We start from the raw sequence: 18,225 nt of genomic DNA on the forward strand, positions 1-18,225 counted from the left end.
CACGGCATCGTCCTGCTTGACCCAAAACTCCTTCCTCCGGGTGCAGTTTTGCCTCTGGGGGCTCGGATAGATCTGCTCTGTGTAAGCACATGGCACTGTGAAGACCTCCTTTACAAAAGATCATCGCACCTACTTATTTTTGAAGGATGGCCAAAAGACAAAGTGAATGTAAATGTGCTGCCCATCCTTCACATAGTATCTGACCACGTAAGAACTGCATAACCCTGAAGAGTGAAGTCTAGGTTCAAAGCCTTCCTCAGTTTGAGAAAGTTAAACGCTGGTGGCCTACCTCCCTTGAAAATGCACTTTCACCCCTTCTTGGGCCCAGAAGCAGGGGAAGAACAGGAGGTTGCTAGTCTTTGAAGGCTGGTGGTGAAGCCAACGCTTCCTCTTAGAACAGTTAAATTTGGGTTGTAGTCCCAAGACACATGATCAGTTAACGGACTCACCATCAGCTTGTCCTCCAGGTGTGTTTTAAAAGAAAGCATTTAAATATGGGCTTTGTTCTCTAGGGGAAAACTAAGCAGCTGCAGTCAGGATATTCTGGAGCCAAGGTCCTGTGTCGGTGGAGGTCCATCCAGCCTGAAGCTCCTCACCATCCGGAGACAGTAGAAGACATCAGACACCCTCTGTCCATCAGTGTTTTCTATAGTCTCGCCCAACGCAATGCACCACCCTGTCTGCACCCCCCACGGGGTCTTCACCACCCCCGTGTAGCACTGAGGAAAGCCAGACACCTCTCTCCGGGTGCCTGGGGACAGACATCAGACCTGCGTGACTGGAGCTGGCTGTGAGCCTTGTCCTGGCTAACCACCACGCCGCTTCTTCATGTGGGTACCGCTCACAGGTCACAGCGCAGACAGCTTTTAACCTTTGGGCAAATTCAGCACATTGAGCTTTGGTGGTATGTCACTATAACACATCTTCCAAAACCTGAGCACCTCTTGATCCTGTTTTCTGGAATCTTTCTTACATTCCAGCACCTTTTCCAAAAATTAGGAGTTTTAAGCAACCATTTATCACCTCCTTTTTAGGTTGACTTCACACCGTGATGCAATAAAACTGCCTTGAGCATGATAACATCTAGCCCAATTACAATTTCCGCATGAGGCGTGGGGTCATTAACAAGAAGGAAGATTTTAAATTGTTTTCAAAGCCAGCTCATGATAGTTTTTGAATTAGCTCCTCATGTACCCCAGGAAACTGGTTTGAGAATTGGGACAGCCAGTGGCAGGCATGGGACCGATACAGCTAAAGAAAGCTCATGAGCCACTCCAGAAGATATGTTCCAAGTTCCTCCCCAGGTCTTTTGCCTTTTATTCTCCAATTCAGGTATTACATTTCCACTGGTTTCCACCAGGATTGTGCATGCACCTTGACATGTTCACAGAAGTTCCACGATACAGAGTTTCACAACTGGGACAGGTCCCTACAATTGGGACACCAGGATGACAAAACAGATTCTGGAGAATTTCCCACTGAATAGGATGGAGAGAACATAATTACCACATCGTAGCACTACAATGCCTCATAAACATAGAATAGACTAGATCCATTTACCACAAAAATCACAGAAAGTAACTGATCAAAGAATATCTCTTTTATGTAAAATATACATTTGTAGCATATAATTTTAATACATCTTTTATACTTATTGATGTTGGGTTTGCAACACTTTGAATTAAAAAAAAAAAAAAAAACCCAAAATACTCTTGCTGCCAGAATTTTATTTCTCATAATACTTATAGTTTGAGGTAACAATGAAAGAAGACTGTGTGCTGTGAACAAAGTCGGTGATATTTGTCTGCAGTCACATTTCTGTTATCAAAGTGAAAAGTAAACTTAAGACTTGGCCTGTACACTAGAATTCATACAAATATAGGTCATGGCAAACTGAGAAAGCAAGGACTTATGCAAACCTACTCTGTTCATATTTGTGACCTTTGCAAAATATACCGTTATTATGACAGAAGTCAAGACAGATGTAGTTTACGTCACTATCATTAGTAAGTGGGTGTCTTTGTATGATCCACAGCACAACTTACTGCAGGAACCAGGAATAATACATACAGGGGTGTGGGTCTTTGCATGGAGCCTTAGCAATGATGACTTGAATTCAGCTTTCCTTGATATAGATAAAAACTGATATTCCATGCACACACGTTTTATTTACAGCTGACTCATCAACAGTGACTAGTCACCCCTTCCTCTGGCAGCAGTAATTATGAGCAGTCTTTAATCTTCTTTAACAAGGTCCACTTTGCATGTAAAGTCTCAGTGACCTCCTCAAGGCGCGAGTTGTTTATCAGGGCCCATTCAGCAGCAGCAGTCTCTTTCCAGTACAGTCCTTGGTATGGCTAAATTCCATTGTCCCTTTTTCAGCAGTCAAAAATCCATGATAAATTCTGTACAACACTGTAGTTAATATAACAGCAGCACCAGATATTATATTAATTCCTTTGCTAAAAGCTGTTTGCAATTATCTCTCTATTGACAATATTTTACCAAAACTAAATCAATGTACATCTCTAAATATCAGAAATGTATACTCTGATAAATACATTATTGTACAAGAATTCTGACATGCAGATCATGCTATTGGGCTAGGCTATATACAGAAGAACATGTTACATGGTCAACAATAAGTTATATTTCTTTTCCTAACAAAAAATAAAACATGACAATCAGGGATTATTCAACAATCTCAAGGATCTCTTAAGATTTGGGTTGTTATGGTCTTCCCCATGTAGTTCTAAAACTCTGTGGTTTAGGGTAATTTTTCCTCACCAGCCCAGAACATCAAATCTGCCACTGCATTTGTCCTGTTGCATAAACAGAGGTTAATATTGAATGAAAAAGCCACTAGAGGAGATACAGTTTCAAAACTGTAATGAATGCTGGTTGCTAGGAGGAAGATTGATGCAATAGGCAACCGGTCAGTATTGTAATGCCGCTACTAAATCCCACTCGAAAAATCTTCAGAGTGCTCACATGAGTTAGTCTAGATGATACTAACTTGCACTTGAAAAATATATATATTTGTATCTATACACATAAGTATAGTCCATATGAAAAAAAGAGAAAAGGAGAAAAATGTCCTTAGTTAACCTTAAAAGAGGGGGGCATTTTAACAGTATCTCTGTGCTTTATGGAGACAGATGGAGAATACAGTAGACAGGTTGCAAAACAGACAGACAAACAACATATAGGACAAAGCACCTCAAAAAACATTGACTGAAGAAATTTTTGAAGCTCATGAGCCAGAGGTATAAGGCTGGTCAAAAACCCGACGTGAGAACTGCTACCCTCTTACAGTGGTACAAAAAAGCCCCCAATAATCTTCTCAATTTTACTTGGTACTCAGCCTCTGAAAATGTTGAAGAACCCTGGAGTAGAGAAATGACTACAGTACCAAGCAGCACTTGCTAGCTTAAAATTGCAAGTCTGGATGGCGTTTACCTTTCTTGCATGTTTTGTGCCTTCCCCAAGCCATTAAGAAAGAGATCTGGCTTCTGCTTGCGTGTAACCAGTAATGACAACCTCTTTGCAGTTATCTGTGTGCAAACAACCGGAGACATTCAGAACTCTGATACAGCAATCCAGTATCGAAGTAAGTTAATCACAAAATAAAGCCATTTATAAACAAGTAGATCGTTAAGAAAATAAAGGAAAAGGTTAAACAAAGAAAAACAATCCCACATGCAGACCAGTTTATCAGTGCTTTCATTTCAGCAGGATGGTACAATGTGAGAACACACATCGAGAGCCATCTGTGGTCTCCGCGATCGGCAACACTGCTTGTCAGGTGATGGAGACAGGATGGTCCATGCAAATGAGCAGACCCAAGTCACATTGTGTGCAACCACGACACGGTTCCAGACATCTTCAGGATGGGTTAGAGTCACAAGAAATGGAAGTTCAATGGAGTGACTGATAATTAGTTGGAAGCACATTATTTTACGTAAATCTCCCTGAAAATATGCTTATTTATTGAATATACTGGCCAACGGCGTCCACTAACTGTCCTTTTATTGCCACAGGAAAGTAGGACAATATAGTAGATAAAAGGAGAAGTGCTACCTTCGGTAATCTTTAAGAGCCAAGATAAAAATCTTCAGCTACCCAAGTGGCATTTCTTACTACTGACAGTTACATCATGCAGGAGTTATATTTGTGGAGCCTATGGTTAATGCTACATTTATTTCCAATATGTGGTAAACAGTATTTGAATTAATACTATGCAGCCGATTGATGCCATCTGGTTTACAAGATGGAAGGGATGGGAGACCGAGAGCGCCTTAGAGGACAAGGTGAGCTGTAGGGTGATGTTACTGGAGACAGTCGCAGAGCATTGCCTGTCAAGCCAGCTATGTTGTTTAAGCTTCGAGATTTTTCATAGCCTTGTATGAGAAAATGCACAGACATCAGTTGAATTCAGCCAAAAAAATAGACAAAGACAAACAATACAATGTAATGTCATCCAAGGAGCTATCTGGGGCTCAGAGGGAATCTGCCTGCAAAAGAACTCAATGCCGAGACACGTCACTACCAAAAGATATTAATAAATAAAATTATTTACAAATTAATGCAGTTATTCTTTCCCAGAAAATTAAACAGACCATCACACAAGAGGTCTGACCTGCTCTTCCACACCCCATCTTGCACTCGGTGCTGCTCTGTTGGCTTCAGCAGGGTTGCAGAGAGTGCAAGATAAAGGATCCCAGCAGGGTTACTGGGTGAGCTATCTGGCTAAGCATAATCAAAAACCCATTAAGACAGACTATAAAAACTGTTAGAATTATATCATCTCTGCTAAACCCAATTCCTAATAAAGGATGATTTTTCTTTAAAAGTAAATAAAACAAAACAAAAAAACCCAGATAAATTGCATACAGTATGTGTAAATCACTTCTGCAGAGGACTGAATGATACTATGGGAAAGAAGCTTCATCTACAGAAATATTAACCCTAAGACTTTGTGTCTAATATTGAAGTATAATAAGATAGTAGAGTTTGACATATTTGCAAATGCCTCCTGACTGGCAAATTTAAAACACCATATTTGTGCTCCTTCTCCAGCTGACTCGAATTAAATGGTATTAAACCACAGAAGCAAGTAGTAAATAAGTAATCATTAAATGAGGCAACCACATAACGCTTCACAATTTGGAGGGAACATTGCACTTGCAGACATTTCTCTTCACATACACTGTGAGCTCTAGCTACCTACTTTTTGCTACATATAGATTGTTTTCACCTTGTAGAGGCTATGCTGTACAATGACAGAAAAGCATTGCTATTCGCTGTATCACTATCTTCATAATCAAGTATTTTCAACAGCACCTGAATAAGCCCACTTATGAAGAAAAGGATCAGCCTATCGGTCTGGAGAGAGAGATATCAGGAAGGAAATACAACAAAGATGAAGCCGGACAGGACCCAACTCCTCAAGTACATGGATATATGCTTTACTGCAGGCGTGGGAAGTCCCATTGATTCAACGGCACTACCTATTTCCTTGAAGACAAACATGCATCTAAGCATTTGTCGGATTAAGACATTCAGGTATAAACTGCTTACAGTGAAATACCGAGACTTTTCCCACAGAAACTATAAAATGCCGGTGAAAAACAGCTAAACATTACGTGGGACATCACCAGACATTTTTTCTCTTATTGAAGTGGGTACCGGCTCAAATTCCAGATCTCCAGATAACAGTTAACAGACAGTTGTTAGCATCTTCAGGAAAAATCATATCTTAGGTTCTCCCCTAACGACAATTAACATATTTCTTACCTACCGAGAACTGCATACTGTAAAACTAGACTTAAAGCAAATGTAGAACCTCATGACTGCTAAAACATTGTGCAATGTTATCTCCAGATTGCAAGGGCAGGCTAGACTGTGATGCTTCACAGACTTCCGATACATTTCAAAACCAGCCTCCAGTTTCTGAGTTTCTATCCGTATTTACACAGATTAGAAAGAATCATGTTTGAAAGGGGAATTGAGGGGAAGCACAATGCTAGTGCATATATTTAACCTCCCCTGTAAACATAAAGCTTACCAAAAAAAATCAAAATAATCAGGTAGCTTTTTTACACAGAAACTAGGAAAGTATTTTTAAAAAATATTTTTCCTGCTACTTTTCTAATGATAAAAGCAAAGAACTGATAGAGGAAGATGGTAAAGATGATAAAGAAAACAGGAATTCCTAAAAAATGAAAACCAGATACACAAGATGAATAGAGACAGCGGCATGATCCAAAATCAGTACTTTCCAGGTATTTCAGTGGGGTTTGGATCAGCTCTGAATCAGTATCTTCTTAGAGACGGAGATAAGGTGCTAATGTAAAAAAGCTCAGAATAAATGATCCTTGAACACAACCAAGAACCAACCAAGGAACCAACCAAACAAGAAGGATGTACCAAAAGAATGAAAGGGAAAAAATAAAATGAAAAAGTAGTAGACTTGATGTGTGAATTAAATTCAAGTATTCAAAACCATTTGGATGCTACTTGGAGATGTTTATGAGTTAACTTCCCTACTCTGTATAAAATAAACTTGGAAGCCAGTGGCTAAAACATTTCAGCCTAGACTATGGTTATCATCAGAACCAGTCAAACAGCATCAAGAAACTGTCAGTTCTGAACTCAAGCATCATTTTTCTAGTAAAAACTATGACACAGTTTTCTCTTGAATCTAGATTTTGAAATGAAAATGTTCATGTGGTCCTAGTATAAAATATGTTTTATTGTTATATGAATATGTCTTTCGTAGCTGACGTGTAATGTCTTTTATTATTTCTGATCTGTTCTAATTATGGTTACTGCCAAGTGAACAGCACTCAAATGTTTATACTAACTTTCCTAAAGAAGTCAAGAACCTTATCTTGCAAGATACCATGGCAATCTACTTTATTCAGGTGTTCCTGACCTCCTCAAAGACTGGGCTCTTAGCATTAGAGATATTTTAAATAATCCTAGTTGTTGAGTAGACAGTGTGAGATATATGCTTGGTGGAAAGTGTCCTAAATCTGTGCAAACACGTTTGCAATGAAAGTCCCATTTAATCTAAACATTATGTATAGGAATATGCAAAACACAGGAGCATAGGGACAATCATACTCTTTACAAATACCATACACATCAAACTCTGGTTGCATATCTGTCTTCACAGGCTTAACCTACTGAGCTCATGCTTTTGAAATGTAAAAAGCGCATTTGCAGAATAACTCAAGAGAATTCCTTTAGGGTCTACAGTTGGCTTGGACAGCTATGTTTGCTGTACACAAAGCAAGCTAAAAAAAAAAAAAATTAAAAAAAAAAGGGGGGCAGAAAAATCTCAGCCAAAAACTTTTGTCCAGTGCCATGTGGCTACTGCAGATGAACTCTGAGGTGAACGACTGCACATCAGCGCTCAGGAACATGAAACCTGTTGGAATGATACAATCTGCCAAGAAACCAAAGCAATTCTTATCTAAGGAAATGGCAAGACAACCACTGGCGTTGCTGATTTGGGGGCTATGCCCTGAGGTTAGGTTTGCAGCCACAGCCAGCTGTGGCCTGACGGGGTAGCCACGCCGTCAGTCGTATGGGTGATACATAAAATGACAGAAGGTTTTGCAAACTCCACCTGGGGAACCCAATCCTACTGAACAGTGAGTAATCAGATTTGAAGAGGCTGAATAACTAGAAAGGCATTTTTAGCACCTTGCAAGATCAAACATTGTTTATTGTAGTTGAATTCTTGTTGGGGTAGACAGTCACCTTTCAGCATCAGTGGTATATTACAAAGAGGAAACATTTTGTGGCATTATAAACTCAACCTTTTCTTTGAAAGAAATCTAAATAGCATCTCATACGATATGCTCTGTTGTGTTTAGAACAAAAACGTTGCTCGCTTCTGACATCTCAACCTTTTAAGTGTAATTTATTCAGCTGTAATTTTTACTAAGTTATTAAGTGCAGACCAAAGTTATTCAATAATTAATTTGTCTTTTAGAATGACAAATGGTATTGAGTGATGAGTGGTTGAATGAGGTCTGAATTGCAGGCTTTTCCATTAAAGATAACAGACAAATGAAGACACAAGTGATATGTGGGTCCAACATCAAGCACATTTTGTGAAGACTAAAGGAGATGAGTGTTTCTAAAAAGAAAGCGGGAAAAGAATGACTAGGAGTAAAGAAAAAGATACATTGTGAGTACAATCTTTCCTCTGAGAGCATTGTGCACATCATTTTACTCTAAGATTGCTTTTCACAAGCACATTGCTAAGTAACCTTTTATGATCTAATGAAAGAAGTCCATACCTTTCCTGATCCCTCCATCAGTAGCACACGTGTAATCACCTGTGGTCAGTAGGAAACATGTTCCCCCTCTTCTGTTTTTGTCTCTTGTACTAGAGCGTCTGATGGGAGGGAGCCTTTCACCAGGTGAGAGTGGCTGCTCACTTCCTGCACTGTCTTCACCTGATAACACTGGTTAAAGCACCATGCCCATTTACAGACAATAATGAATGAGGAAATGAGACATCACAAAGAGCTTATGCTGAATGCCGGATATTCCCATCACTCAAAAAATCGTTATAAGGTAAATCATTAGAAGAGAACAAGATTGCAATTCACCATTAATCAGTACAAAATGGCAAAAAGTATATTTTTTATTCAAGGACCAATGATCTTTTGACTTTCTTGTTCTTTTAAATTTCATATAAAGTTATACTAAACTAACATGAAATAAGAAATAATCAAATCAAGGCTCAGTTAGTTGCCTATTATGGACCATAACTTTTCAGAGTACAGGCAGCCTTGGATATTTCAAACAAGTATTTATTATTTTGGCCATCCTTTTTGCTAAACAAGAGGTCATGTTAGTCATTTTTGCTTAGAATATGTTGCTTAGCATATTTTAAAGACAACCCCTCCCCCAGGAGGATTAAATTTTCAACATTTGGCACTAAAACCTGTTTAATAACACACTTACTTAGCTTTCATTTCTATACTTATCATACTTGCACTGCTTGTCATCGTAAGTACCCAACATGAAATGCTGTCTTTGGTCTCTGTAGTTTATTTTATCAAACAGCGAAACTCTTACCTCTCCTGATTTGGCACTCCCAAAGGACTCTCTTCTAAAATTATCTACCATTTCAGATTCAAGCCACACTTCAAGAAAAAAATCTCTGCTCAGTACAGCACATAACAGGTAATGGCATGTTACTGACTTCAGCTTTGCCTTTGCATTTAAACCTGAGCATGTGTTTTTCTGAACTGGTAATGCAAAGGGCTCTATTCAGCCTTGAAGTTTTGCACAGAATTCCTAGTGACTCTAACAGCATTCTCTACCAGAAATAAAGCTACAGTGCACAATATGAGCGGTGGCACTACTGAAGAGAAACTTAACACTTCAAAATGGCTTCTTTTTGCATATCTGCTTTGTCTCTAACTTCAAGGATTATAACACCTTGTAAATAAAGCTGCAGACACAGAAGAGTGTCTCTTTTCTCTGATCACACTGAGCCTCCTGCATTCCGGAATACCTTTAGTAGGACCTGATGGCATGAAAAAGCTGCTATCATTAACACTTTAAAGATGTTGTCTGAAAGTGGGTATCAGTCAAAGCACTGTAAAACTAACTATATTCCACCCTCAGTGTGAGTCCCTTCAAGGGTTTCCATCCTCTTAAAGATATTTAGGATGTTCAAAAAGCTGTGTTAACTTTGTCTGCGTACACTCACTCGGAGACTGAAACCGAGCTTCTTTGAACATAAATGCTATTCAGTAACAGAGCAACAGACCAAAGACGGATATTGTTCAGAGACCGATTTTCCAGACTCTTCTTTTTAAAAAAATAAATTTCAATTACTGAACGACACCAGTCATGGGTGGCTTTGCTCTTATTATTCTTTAGCAGCTTTTCCACAGGAGTCTAATGACTGGTATGTGAGCTTTGTAATCAGATTGTGCTTGGCTACAAGAATAAATACATTCGAGAAACAAACAAAAAAATCCTTGCCGCTAAAAATTTTAATTATACTGAGAGATAAAATTTAGTCTTTAATTTGAAGAGATACGGAATATGGGGCAGTGGCTTGGAGGGGCAGAGGCTGTCATTTGATATGCATTTTCACAGCGATTAGCACAAAATACTCCTTATCCATCATTTGGAACTCTAACAAATAAGGTCATATAAATCATAAAAATCAACACCAATAACGATGATGTTGCTAGGGGCTGTCACTTTCATTTTGCTTGACAAACTTTACATCAGCTATGCTATTATCATTCAATTAAAAGTAAATATCATGCAATGTCTCATCTAACACAGACAAAGGAGGTTCTTCTAGCCAGGGAAGCAGAATGCCAAATGGAAAGAAAGCTAGAAAGAGAATTTCTTCTTATTTCCTTTGAGTGCTGGGCTTTTGATGTAAAGCACCTGCTCCTTTTAAATGACCGCTTCTTTGTAGGATCTTGCTTAACAGGCCACGATGTGGCACAGGCAAAGCTGACACAAGAGACAGACACTGAGGCAAAACACCATGGAGTCCAACAGGGTGGGACACGGTGGCTGCTCAAATAGTCACAGTCATGCAGAAAAACAAGAAACATCCATACAACGCAACAAACAACAGGCAAAAGAAAAGGTTGATATCATCAGCAGGAAAGCATTCTCAACAGAGCAAGCAAAACTGTATAGACCAGCTACATAGAGGTTTGGGAACATCGCTATACCTATTTTGTCCTCTATGAGACTGACACACGCAAACACTGGAGGGGAGAAGGGTGGGAGCTATGTCTTCTCCTGGCAGAAAGACTGGCTGCTTTCTGACCCCTGCCGAACATACTGGTCTATAAAGTGTTTTCAGAGGACATGCATTTCCAGTGGGGTCCTACCTGATGATCTGTTGTGCTCCATCAGCTGGTTGTCCTTGCCCAGGCAGATGTCACCCTGCGTGCTATTGCAGGCCATGTTCAAGTCTGTCTTGCAGAAGGTGGGCGAGCTGGCTTGAGGAGCAGGAGGGATGTGCTTCTTCCTCTTCCTCGGCAGTTTCTGCTTCGCCATGGCCAGGGAGTAGTACATCCCAAAATTGTTAACTATCACAGGCACCGGCATGGCTATAGTGAGCACCCCTGCCAGCGCACACAGGGCTCCCACCAGCATGCCTGACCAAGTCCGTGGATACATATCCCCGTACCCCAGGGTGGTCATGGTGACTACAGCCCACCAGAAGCCAATAGGGATATTTTTGAACTGTGTGTGCTCACTCGCCGACGGGTCATTGGGCTGGGCTCCCACCCGCTCTGCGTAGTAGATCATGGTGGCAAATATCAAAACACCGAGTGCCAGGAAGATTATCAGCAGCAAAAATTCATTGGTGCTGGCTCGCAGAGTGTGGCCCAGCACCCTGAGGCCCACGAAGTGCCGGGTGAGCTTGAAGATTCGCAGGATCCTCACGAACCTCACCACCCTGAGGAAACCAAGCACGTCCTTAGCAGCTTTGGAGGAGAGCCCGCTCAGGCCCACTTCTAGGTAAAAGGGCAGGATGGCCACAAAGTCAATGATATTCAAGAGGTTTTTGATGAATTCAAGTTTGTTGGGGGAAAAAACAACGCGTACTAAAAATTCAAATGTAAACCATACCACACAGACTCCTTCCACGTACGTCAGGGCAGGATCTGTCTCAATTTCATACTGTAGCACAGTTTCTGTCCCGTTGACGACCTGCTCAGTTTTGTTTATAATAGTATTGAAAGCCTCATGTGTTTCCAGGCAAAAGGTTGTGATTGAAACTAGGATGAAGAACAACGAGGCAAAGGCGATGAACTGAAACAAAAAGAGGGAAAAGAGACATCAGAACCACACAGCTCTTCACATTAATACTAACAATGTCACTGATCATTATAAATCTTTTACTGAATCATCCCCAAATGATTCACAAATTTGTATGCATAAACCTTTCCATCTAGGCCAGAGGAGAGCAGCAGACAGCTCTCAGGCATAGGCCAGGAGTCTGGGATGAGGAAAAGTCTCGGTGATGGACACTATGACAGGTTGCAACTCATTCAGAAAGTGGCAACAAATTCTTTAATCTGTGCCAAATCATCTGAACTCCATTCAGTTGTCAAGGTACCTTACAAGCAGCCCCCATACGCACCAACAACAGCAAGATTTAAGGCTGTCCACCTCTCACATTGTGGAAAACGGGGCTGACCCTAATGGTCTTGAGATTACGGTTCAGGAATTGACACCTGGCCTGAAGGGCACCTCAGAAGGTCCCAGGAACAGGTCCAAACACTGGGTTTCCTTTGGATTTTCAATGATTCACAAACACAGGATATTTACTGATAGAAAATGCCTTCCGTATTACAGGTAGAGTTGGTTGTACAGCCTGTTATGTTTGCAGTCATCCATCACTCATACTCTTAGGCAGGACTAAGAGTAAACCTAGCAGAACCTCTCTCACTGCAGGGGCTGAGCTTTGCCAGTGTCCTAGGATCCACAATCCTGCTATCAAAATTGCAGACCCAAGACAATCTGAACAAATAGGGAAATACAAATTCAGTTCTAGTAGAGGCATGTGAATAGATAAAATACAGTTAAATACCCTGGAGACAGCCCTCAAAGAGGATTGCCAAGGACTTAAAAACCATTTACTGCTGATCTTCAACTCCGTCATCACAGTCAAGCATTGAAGAAAAGAGAACATCTAGGACAGGATCTCATAAAAATTAACATTGAGCCAAACATCTGGAGGGGGAGATAAACTTTCTCACACCCAGTAAAACACGCCAAATGAAAAGGTGTTTTGAGGGCAATTGCTCCTTTGCTACAATGGTTAACTTCTTTTAAGTGACAATACATTACCGCCATGTTAGCACTCCAACAGCAATGGTGTGGTACATGAATAGATGATATGTTTAAATCTCTCCCTGAGACAGGATTTATAACATGTTATCAATGTGTCTGTTATTCTGGATTTTCAAATTAATAGACATTTTATAGCCAGTATTATCCTGGAAAAAACTCTCTGAAGACTTGAAGATTTTCAAAGGTGTTAGGGGCCCAAAGAGACAAAATGATGCCTAAACACATTTTTTAAAGTATCTAGTGCCTATGTGCCTCCTCACTTATCTAGCTGCTTGAAATTTTATCACTGCGTAATATCAAGAAAGAAACACATTTCTTTCAAAATGGCAGAAAATTACTAACTCTTTTGGCTTGGATTTTTATAATTTTGAACTGTTACTTGCTGGTAAAACAAAAATACATGATAGGGATCTCAGAGCTTGAGACAGGTGCTCCATCCTTTTTAATATTATTTATTTTAGTAAATAAACTTAATGTATTTTATGTTTCCCTTAATACTACTTACAAATCCCTCAGGGTATCACTCTTTTAATCTGTTAATTCCCAACCTGAAACTAAGTACCTTAAAGAAGCCCAGCAAGTAGAAAAAAATATCATATTCTTTACTACCACCCTACTGGAAAGGGCAGCTTTCAGTCCAGGTTCCAGTGGTACAGGCAAGAGAAAATGTGGCAGCAGGATGCTGGTATGTTACCACCCCAAAATCTTGAATCTCATTGAAAAAATCTAGTTACAAGGGAGACAGAACAGCAGCCATAAGCAAGAATGCCTCTTATGTCACTTTAATCCAGGCTGCAACATTGCAGCAGAACTGACTTTGTGTACTTTGGGTATTCATCACCGAATTTAGTATTAGTGCTCAGACTGAGTATTGTGTGCCACAGGAGTTCATTTGGGCTGGTACATTACTGAATAGTTGCATTTTTTGAACACAAAACATTATTTAGACAACAAAATATTGTCTCTACAACCGGTAGAGAGAATTGCTTTTATTCTGAGAAACAAGTTTAAATTTGCAATGCAAGCCTGGCAAATTTATTATATTCAGACTCACAAGATGTATCTATCTATCAGAACCCCCCCTATATCTACCTGTATCAGAGAGTTGCAGCTTTTTTATGGCTTCCTTTCCTCAATCAATGAAACAAAGTTATTACACCAAGCCCCTCAATTACAAACGCTCTAAATCTGTTGTCTTTCAGAAAGGACTGAGTCAGGGACTGAACTGAACACTTATCATCCAGTCTGAACTTCTAGTCATGAGCTAAGCAAACAATCTTACACTGTCTGGCTGATTTTTACCGAACAGGCTTTTCTGCCTTTGCCTTAACTACAAAATTGCTGCACGTTCATCGCTCATTTATTCCTGGCACCTGAGACCAACACACACAAAAAAGCCTCGATCTTTTGTGAGACAACTAGAGTCAGCAAATACAACCAGATTTATATAGCCTAAGTGAATTAATCTCAGCAGATCCTTGTAAAACCTCTCCATGACATGGACAGAGAATTTATCAGACTCTAAGCCACTGGTGGAGCATCCTCCAGCACCTTTCTACACAGTGAAGGAGAGAAAAAGCAAACAAATCTGTGGAGGCTGAGGATCACTGAAGCTAAGTCAGCACTGTAGTTTGCAACCTGGGTGGGAACTTTTAATAGATAAAATATTGGGCAACCTCTTTAACAGCAACACTTTGGTGATGTCAGACAACTGTGAACATTTTTTGTCTGAAAAGAACAGAAAATTCTATTCAACTGAGCCAAATACCAAGGTGTTAACTACAGGTAGAACTGCCTGACAATTTATTACTGTTTTGCTCAACACTGACACTGTGAAAGGCCACAGTGCACTTGGCAATTGGCACTTGCCAAAGCAGATCAAAAATTTTAACTGTGCACCTACATTCAATGGTGCCTTATTATCCCCAAAGGAAAAAGACATTTCCACAGTCTGCCGAGTATCCTACTCTGTTATCCTAAAGGCAATCATCTTTCAGAGGTTAGAACAAACAAAAGCAAGAAAAAGCTATTAATCTAGTGACAGATTTCTTGATAATCCTGCAATTTCCATTCATAGCAATATAAAACAATGGGCTGTACACATTTTGCCATGCACACAATAGCACATACATCATTGCTTTTGAGCAAAGACACTCATTCCTTTAATCTCTTGTTGCATTTTCCTTCAAACTGTAAACTCCTTGGATCAGGACATTCTGGACAGAGCTTGCACATCACCTAGCATGATGAAAGCTCATACACAAGAAGACCTACAATGTTATTGCAACAATCAGAGGGTTCAGAGAACATGCAAGAAGAAAATACAATGGCCAGTGCAAGAAGGAACATTTTAACAGTCAAAGAAAAATGCTTAGGAATTTATTTTACACTAACAAAGATACTTTCTATTATTAAATTACATAATTCTAGGCAATGTGTTGAAAAAACTCTAGAATGTTTTTCACAAACAGTTGTAATGATAGAAATGAAATTAAGTCATGTGCTATCCTCACTCTATGCTTTCCTTCTGCTTCATCCTAATTCCATCTTCTCTCATTTTGAAGGCAATGAGCCTCTAAAAACACATTCATTTTTGTTCATGTGGCCAAGCACCACATTTCAGACAAAGTCAGTACAGGTCCAAACTCCCAGATTCTCTGGGGAATGGGACCAACCAAGTTCTATTCCTCAGTCCTGCTAATGTCCACAATAATTGGGGTACCACACACAACTTTGGGGTTTTTTTTTAATGAAGCACACAAATCTGAAAGGAGTTAGCCTGATCATCATTTCAGAAAGGTCACAGCAAGAGACAGGTTTTTTGTTGAATCATTAGCAACCTTTCACTGTGAGAAGTTCTGAAAACTTAGGTTTTGACTAGTTGCAAGACAAATTCAGCCTTTTTTTTCAGCAAAAAAGAGCTTCATTAACCCCCTTTTTTAAACCAAAGATTGTGGCCCAAGCACATGGCTTGAAACTCTTTGGAAAAAAAGCTGAAGAAGGATTTTCAAATAAGATCCAAATAATCAGGCTCCTTTTCTCATTTCTTAGAAGTTTTTAAAAAATAGTTGTTTCTTGTTTGTTTCAATGGATGAGATAAAATTATCTTTCTTAATTTAGGTTTTCTTTTTCTACCCTGAGGGACAGCACTTTCTACATAAAAGAATGGTTGTACAGACACTTCAGGGCCACCAAACCAGCCTTTTTCAAAACCAAAATTAATAAAAATTGAATTAATAAAACATTCGTTCCATTTTTGCCAGAAAAGAGCAGTTAAAAGTTACAAAAATGTTCAGTATGTAACACACAGCATGCAGAAATTTCCTCATTAAGTAGTTAAAGCTCTCAGTAGGCTGCTGATTCCCTCTGCTCACATTTTGAAGGCAGCGTGCACCCAATTTTGTTCATGTGTGTCAGCATCACATTTCAGACAATGTTGGTACAGATTCCAGCTCTCAGCTTCTCTAGTTGATGGGATCACCAGCCAAGCTCTGTTACCGAGTCCTACTAATGTTCACAGTAAGTGGATTAATCATCTACAACTTGATTTTTAGTGAAGCGCATAAATCTAAAGTGAGTGTCAGATGCCTGCAGATAACTTGTTGGAAGCAGAAAACTTTATGATACCTATTTTGAATTCAGTGTCCCAGAGGGAACTGAGTTGCTCAGAGTTTAAAGCCATTTCAAAAATGACAACCAATTCTAGGACTGCAAATTGAGCAGTCTGTGGATTATCAGAACTTCTGTGCGTCCAATGTCATGTTTTACCTTGCACATAGCTCCTAAAGTGCCTTGAATAAATTAAGGTCACTTTAAAAATCGTGGCTGCAAATGACCTGACCCATGTCTGGATTTCACAGTAGGAAAAGGCACCTGGTCGGAGGATGCTGTGGCTCACATCTAACCCACATGCCCAAGTTTCCTTTCCAGTGCAAACCCAGACATGGGACTGGTTGAACAACTTCTTGTCCCGTGATGGAGCCAGAGCCTGACTTCAGGCATTCTAAGGTTTATCAGCTTACACACAGACCAAATAAAACAGCAACAGAGCTAGAAATTCATCCTTATACTCAGGTTTGTTATTCATATTCATAAAATCAGACTTATACCACTCCATAATTCAAGATATGCTTCGTCTGTCCATCCCGCACCCTTAAACCAGCCTATTTCTACACATTATTTAGTATTCCAAGATGGATGGGTCATAGTCAATGAAGAGGTTAATGCCCAGTTAATTGTTGGTAGTCACAGTCACCCTTACTTCCTGTCCCAAAGTTAAGTTTTGAATAAAATCTCTCACAATATTTCAGTATTTTCCCAGAGAGTCTGTATCCTGTCTGGATACAACTTGTTCTGGGGTAGGATCTCAAAACCTCCTCCCTTAACTCCCCCCACTGTGTAAGGTATATTTTCTAACATGAGTATTCAATAGCCCCTTTTAAGATTTGGTTAGTTCATTTGAGTTTCATTGCAGGACTTAGAAGGCTTGCCCTTGACACGCTTGCGTACAGAAAAAGAAAACTACTGAATATTTAATAAGCCCTTGGAAATACAACATTTAATATGCTCTAATGCAGGTACAGAATTGCCTTTAAAGAAAAAAGATGACAATGTTGCTTTAAATAACTATCTTCACAGGCACATTATGAGACTTGATACATGCATGTTGCTGGAATTTAAAACAATTTAAAAAAAAACCCAACAATAACCTTCCCCACCACACTTAGTAGACTAAAAATACAACTCCAGGGAGACTGTCACAGAAAAGAGATTGTGTTTATTTCTTAAAGAAACCAGATTTGAAGCTTTTTCTCACTACTGAAACCAAAATCCTGCTTTCATTGCAAAAGATAAGAATTTACTAAATGACTTAACTTTTCCTGACCGAAACAAGAGTGAGGGAGTTTCCACAGTCATGAGTTCTTTGCTTTCCCACCAGATCATTCTTGCTAAATAGAACCCTCAAAACAGAGTAACTTTCCTGTTGGATAAAAAAATACTTAAAAGGAAAGCAGTATTTTTTTGTTAATATCATACTCATTTTGAAAAATCAAAAATAAATTTCTATACTTTGGAGATTTAAAAATTATTTCCAGTGATGTCTGTTCATATCTGTTAGTTTAAGCCTCATCTTTTCATAGTCCAGAATATGATGCAAATTATTTGAAAAAATAACTGCTTCAGTATCTTCCTTCTTCTAACCGTTTGACCACAAGAAGTGAGCTAATCTATGCATTAAACACATCCAATCTCATTGACGGCAAAAACTTAGTCAGATATATTAAATACAAAACTGTATTCTAGAATTTTTCTTCATATGTACTCTAAGACTCATTGATGAACAATATTTCT

At 39.4% G+C, this 18,225-nt stretch overlaps 1 protein-coding gene across 4 annotated transcripts in view; it reads right to left on the bottom strand.

The window, feature by feature from the left end:
• Positions 1-1,282: 1,282 nt before the first annotated feature.
• KCNC2 (potassium voltage-gated channel, Shaw-related subfamily, member 2) overlaps positions 1,283-18,225 on the bottom strand; it is a 101,669-nt gene continuing 84,726 nt past the window's right edge. Inside the window, exons 2-5 of one of the 4 annotated variants that reach the window (XM_010561792.1) lie at positions 10,899-11,829; positions 8,316-8,483; positions 3,460-3,554; positions 1,283-2,415 (exon numbers count right to left, since the gene is read on the bottom strand). In XM_010561792.1, coding sequence (XP_010560094.1) covers positions 3,493-3,554; positions 8,316-8,483; positions 10,899-11,829 — 1,161 coding nt within the window. In that variant the 3' untranslated portion in view covers positions 1,283-2,415; positions 3,460-3,492. Of the gene's footprint in view, positions 2,416-3,459; positions 3,555-4,263; positions 4,401-8,315; positions 8,484-10,898; positions 11,830-18,225 lie in introns of those variants that run through there. The other 3 variants (XM_010561791.1, XM_010561790.1, XM_010561793.1) reach the window with 3 other exon arrangements.

Source organism: Haliaeetus leucocephalus, unplaced genomic scaffold (assembly GCF_000737465.1).
Source record: "Haliaeetus leucocephalus isolate CR32 unplaced genomic scaffold, Haliaeetus_leucocephalus-4.0 Scaffold151, whole genome shotgun sequence".
Lineage (NCBI taxonomy): Eukaryota > Metazoa > Chordata > Aves > Accipitriformes > Accipitridae > Haliaeetus > Haliaeetus leucocephalus.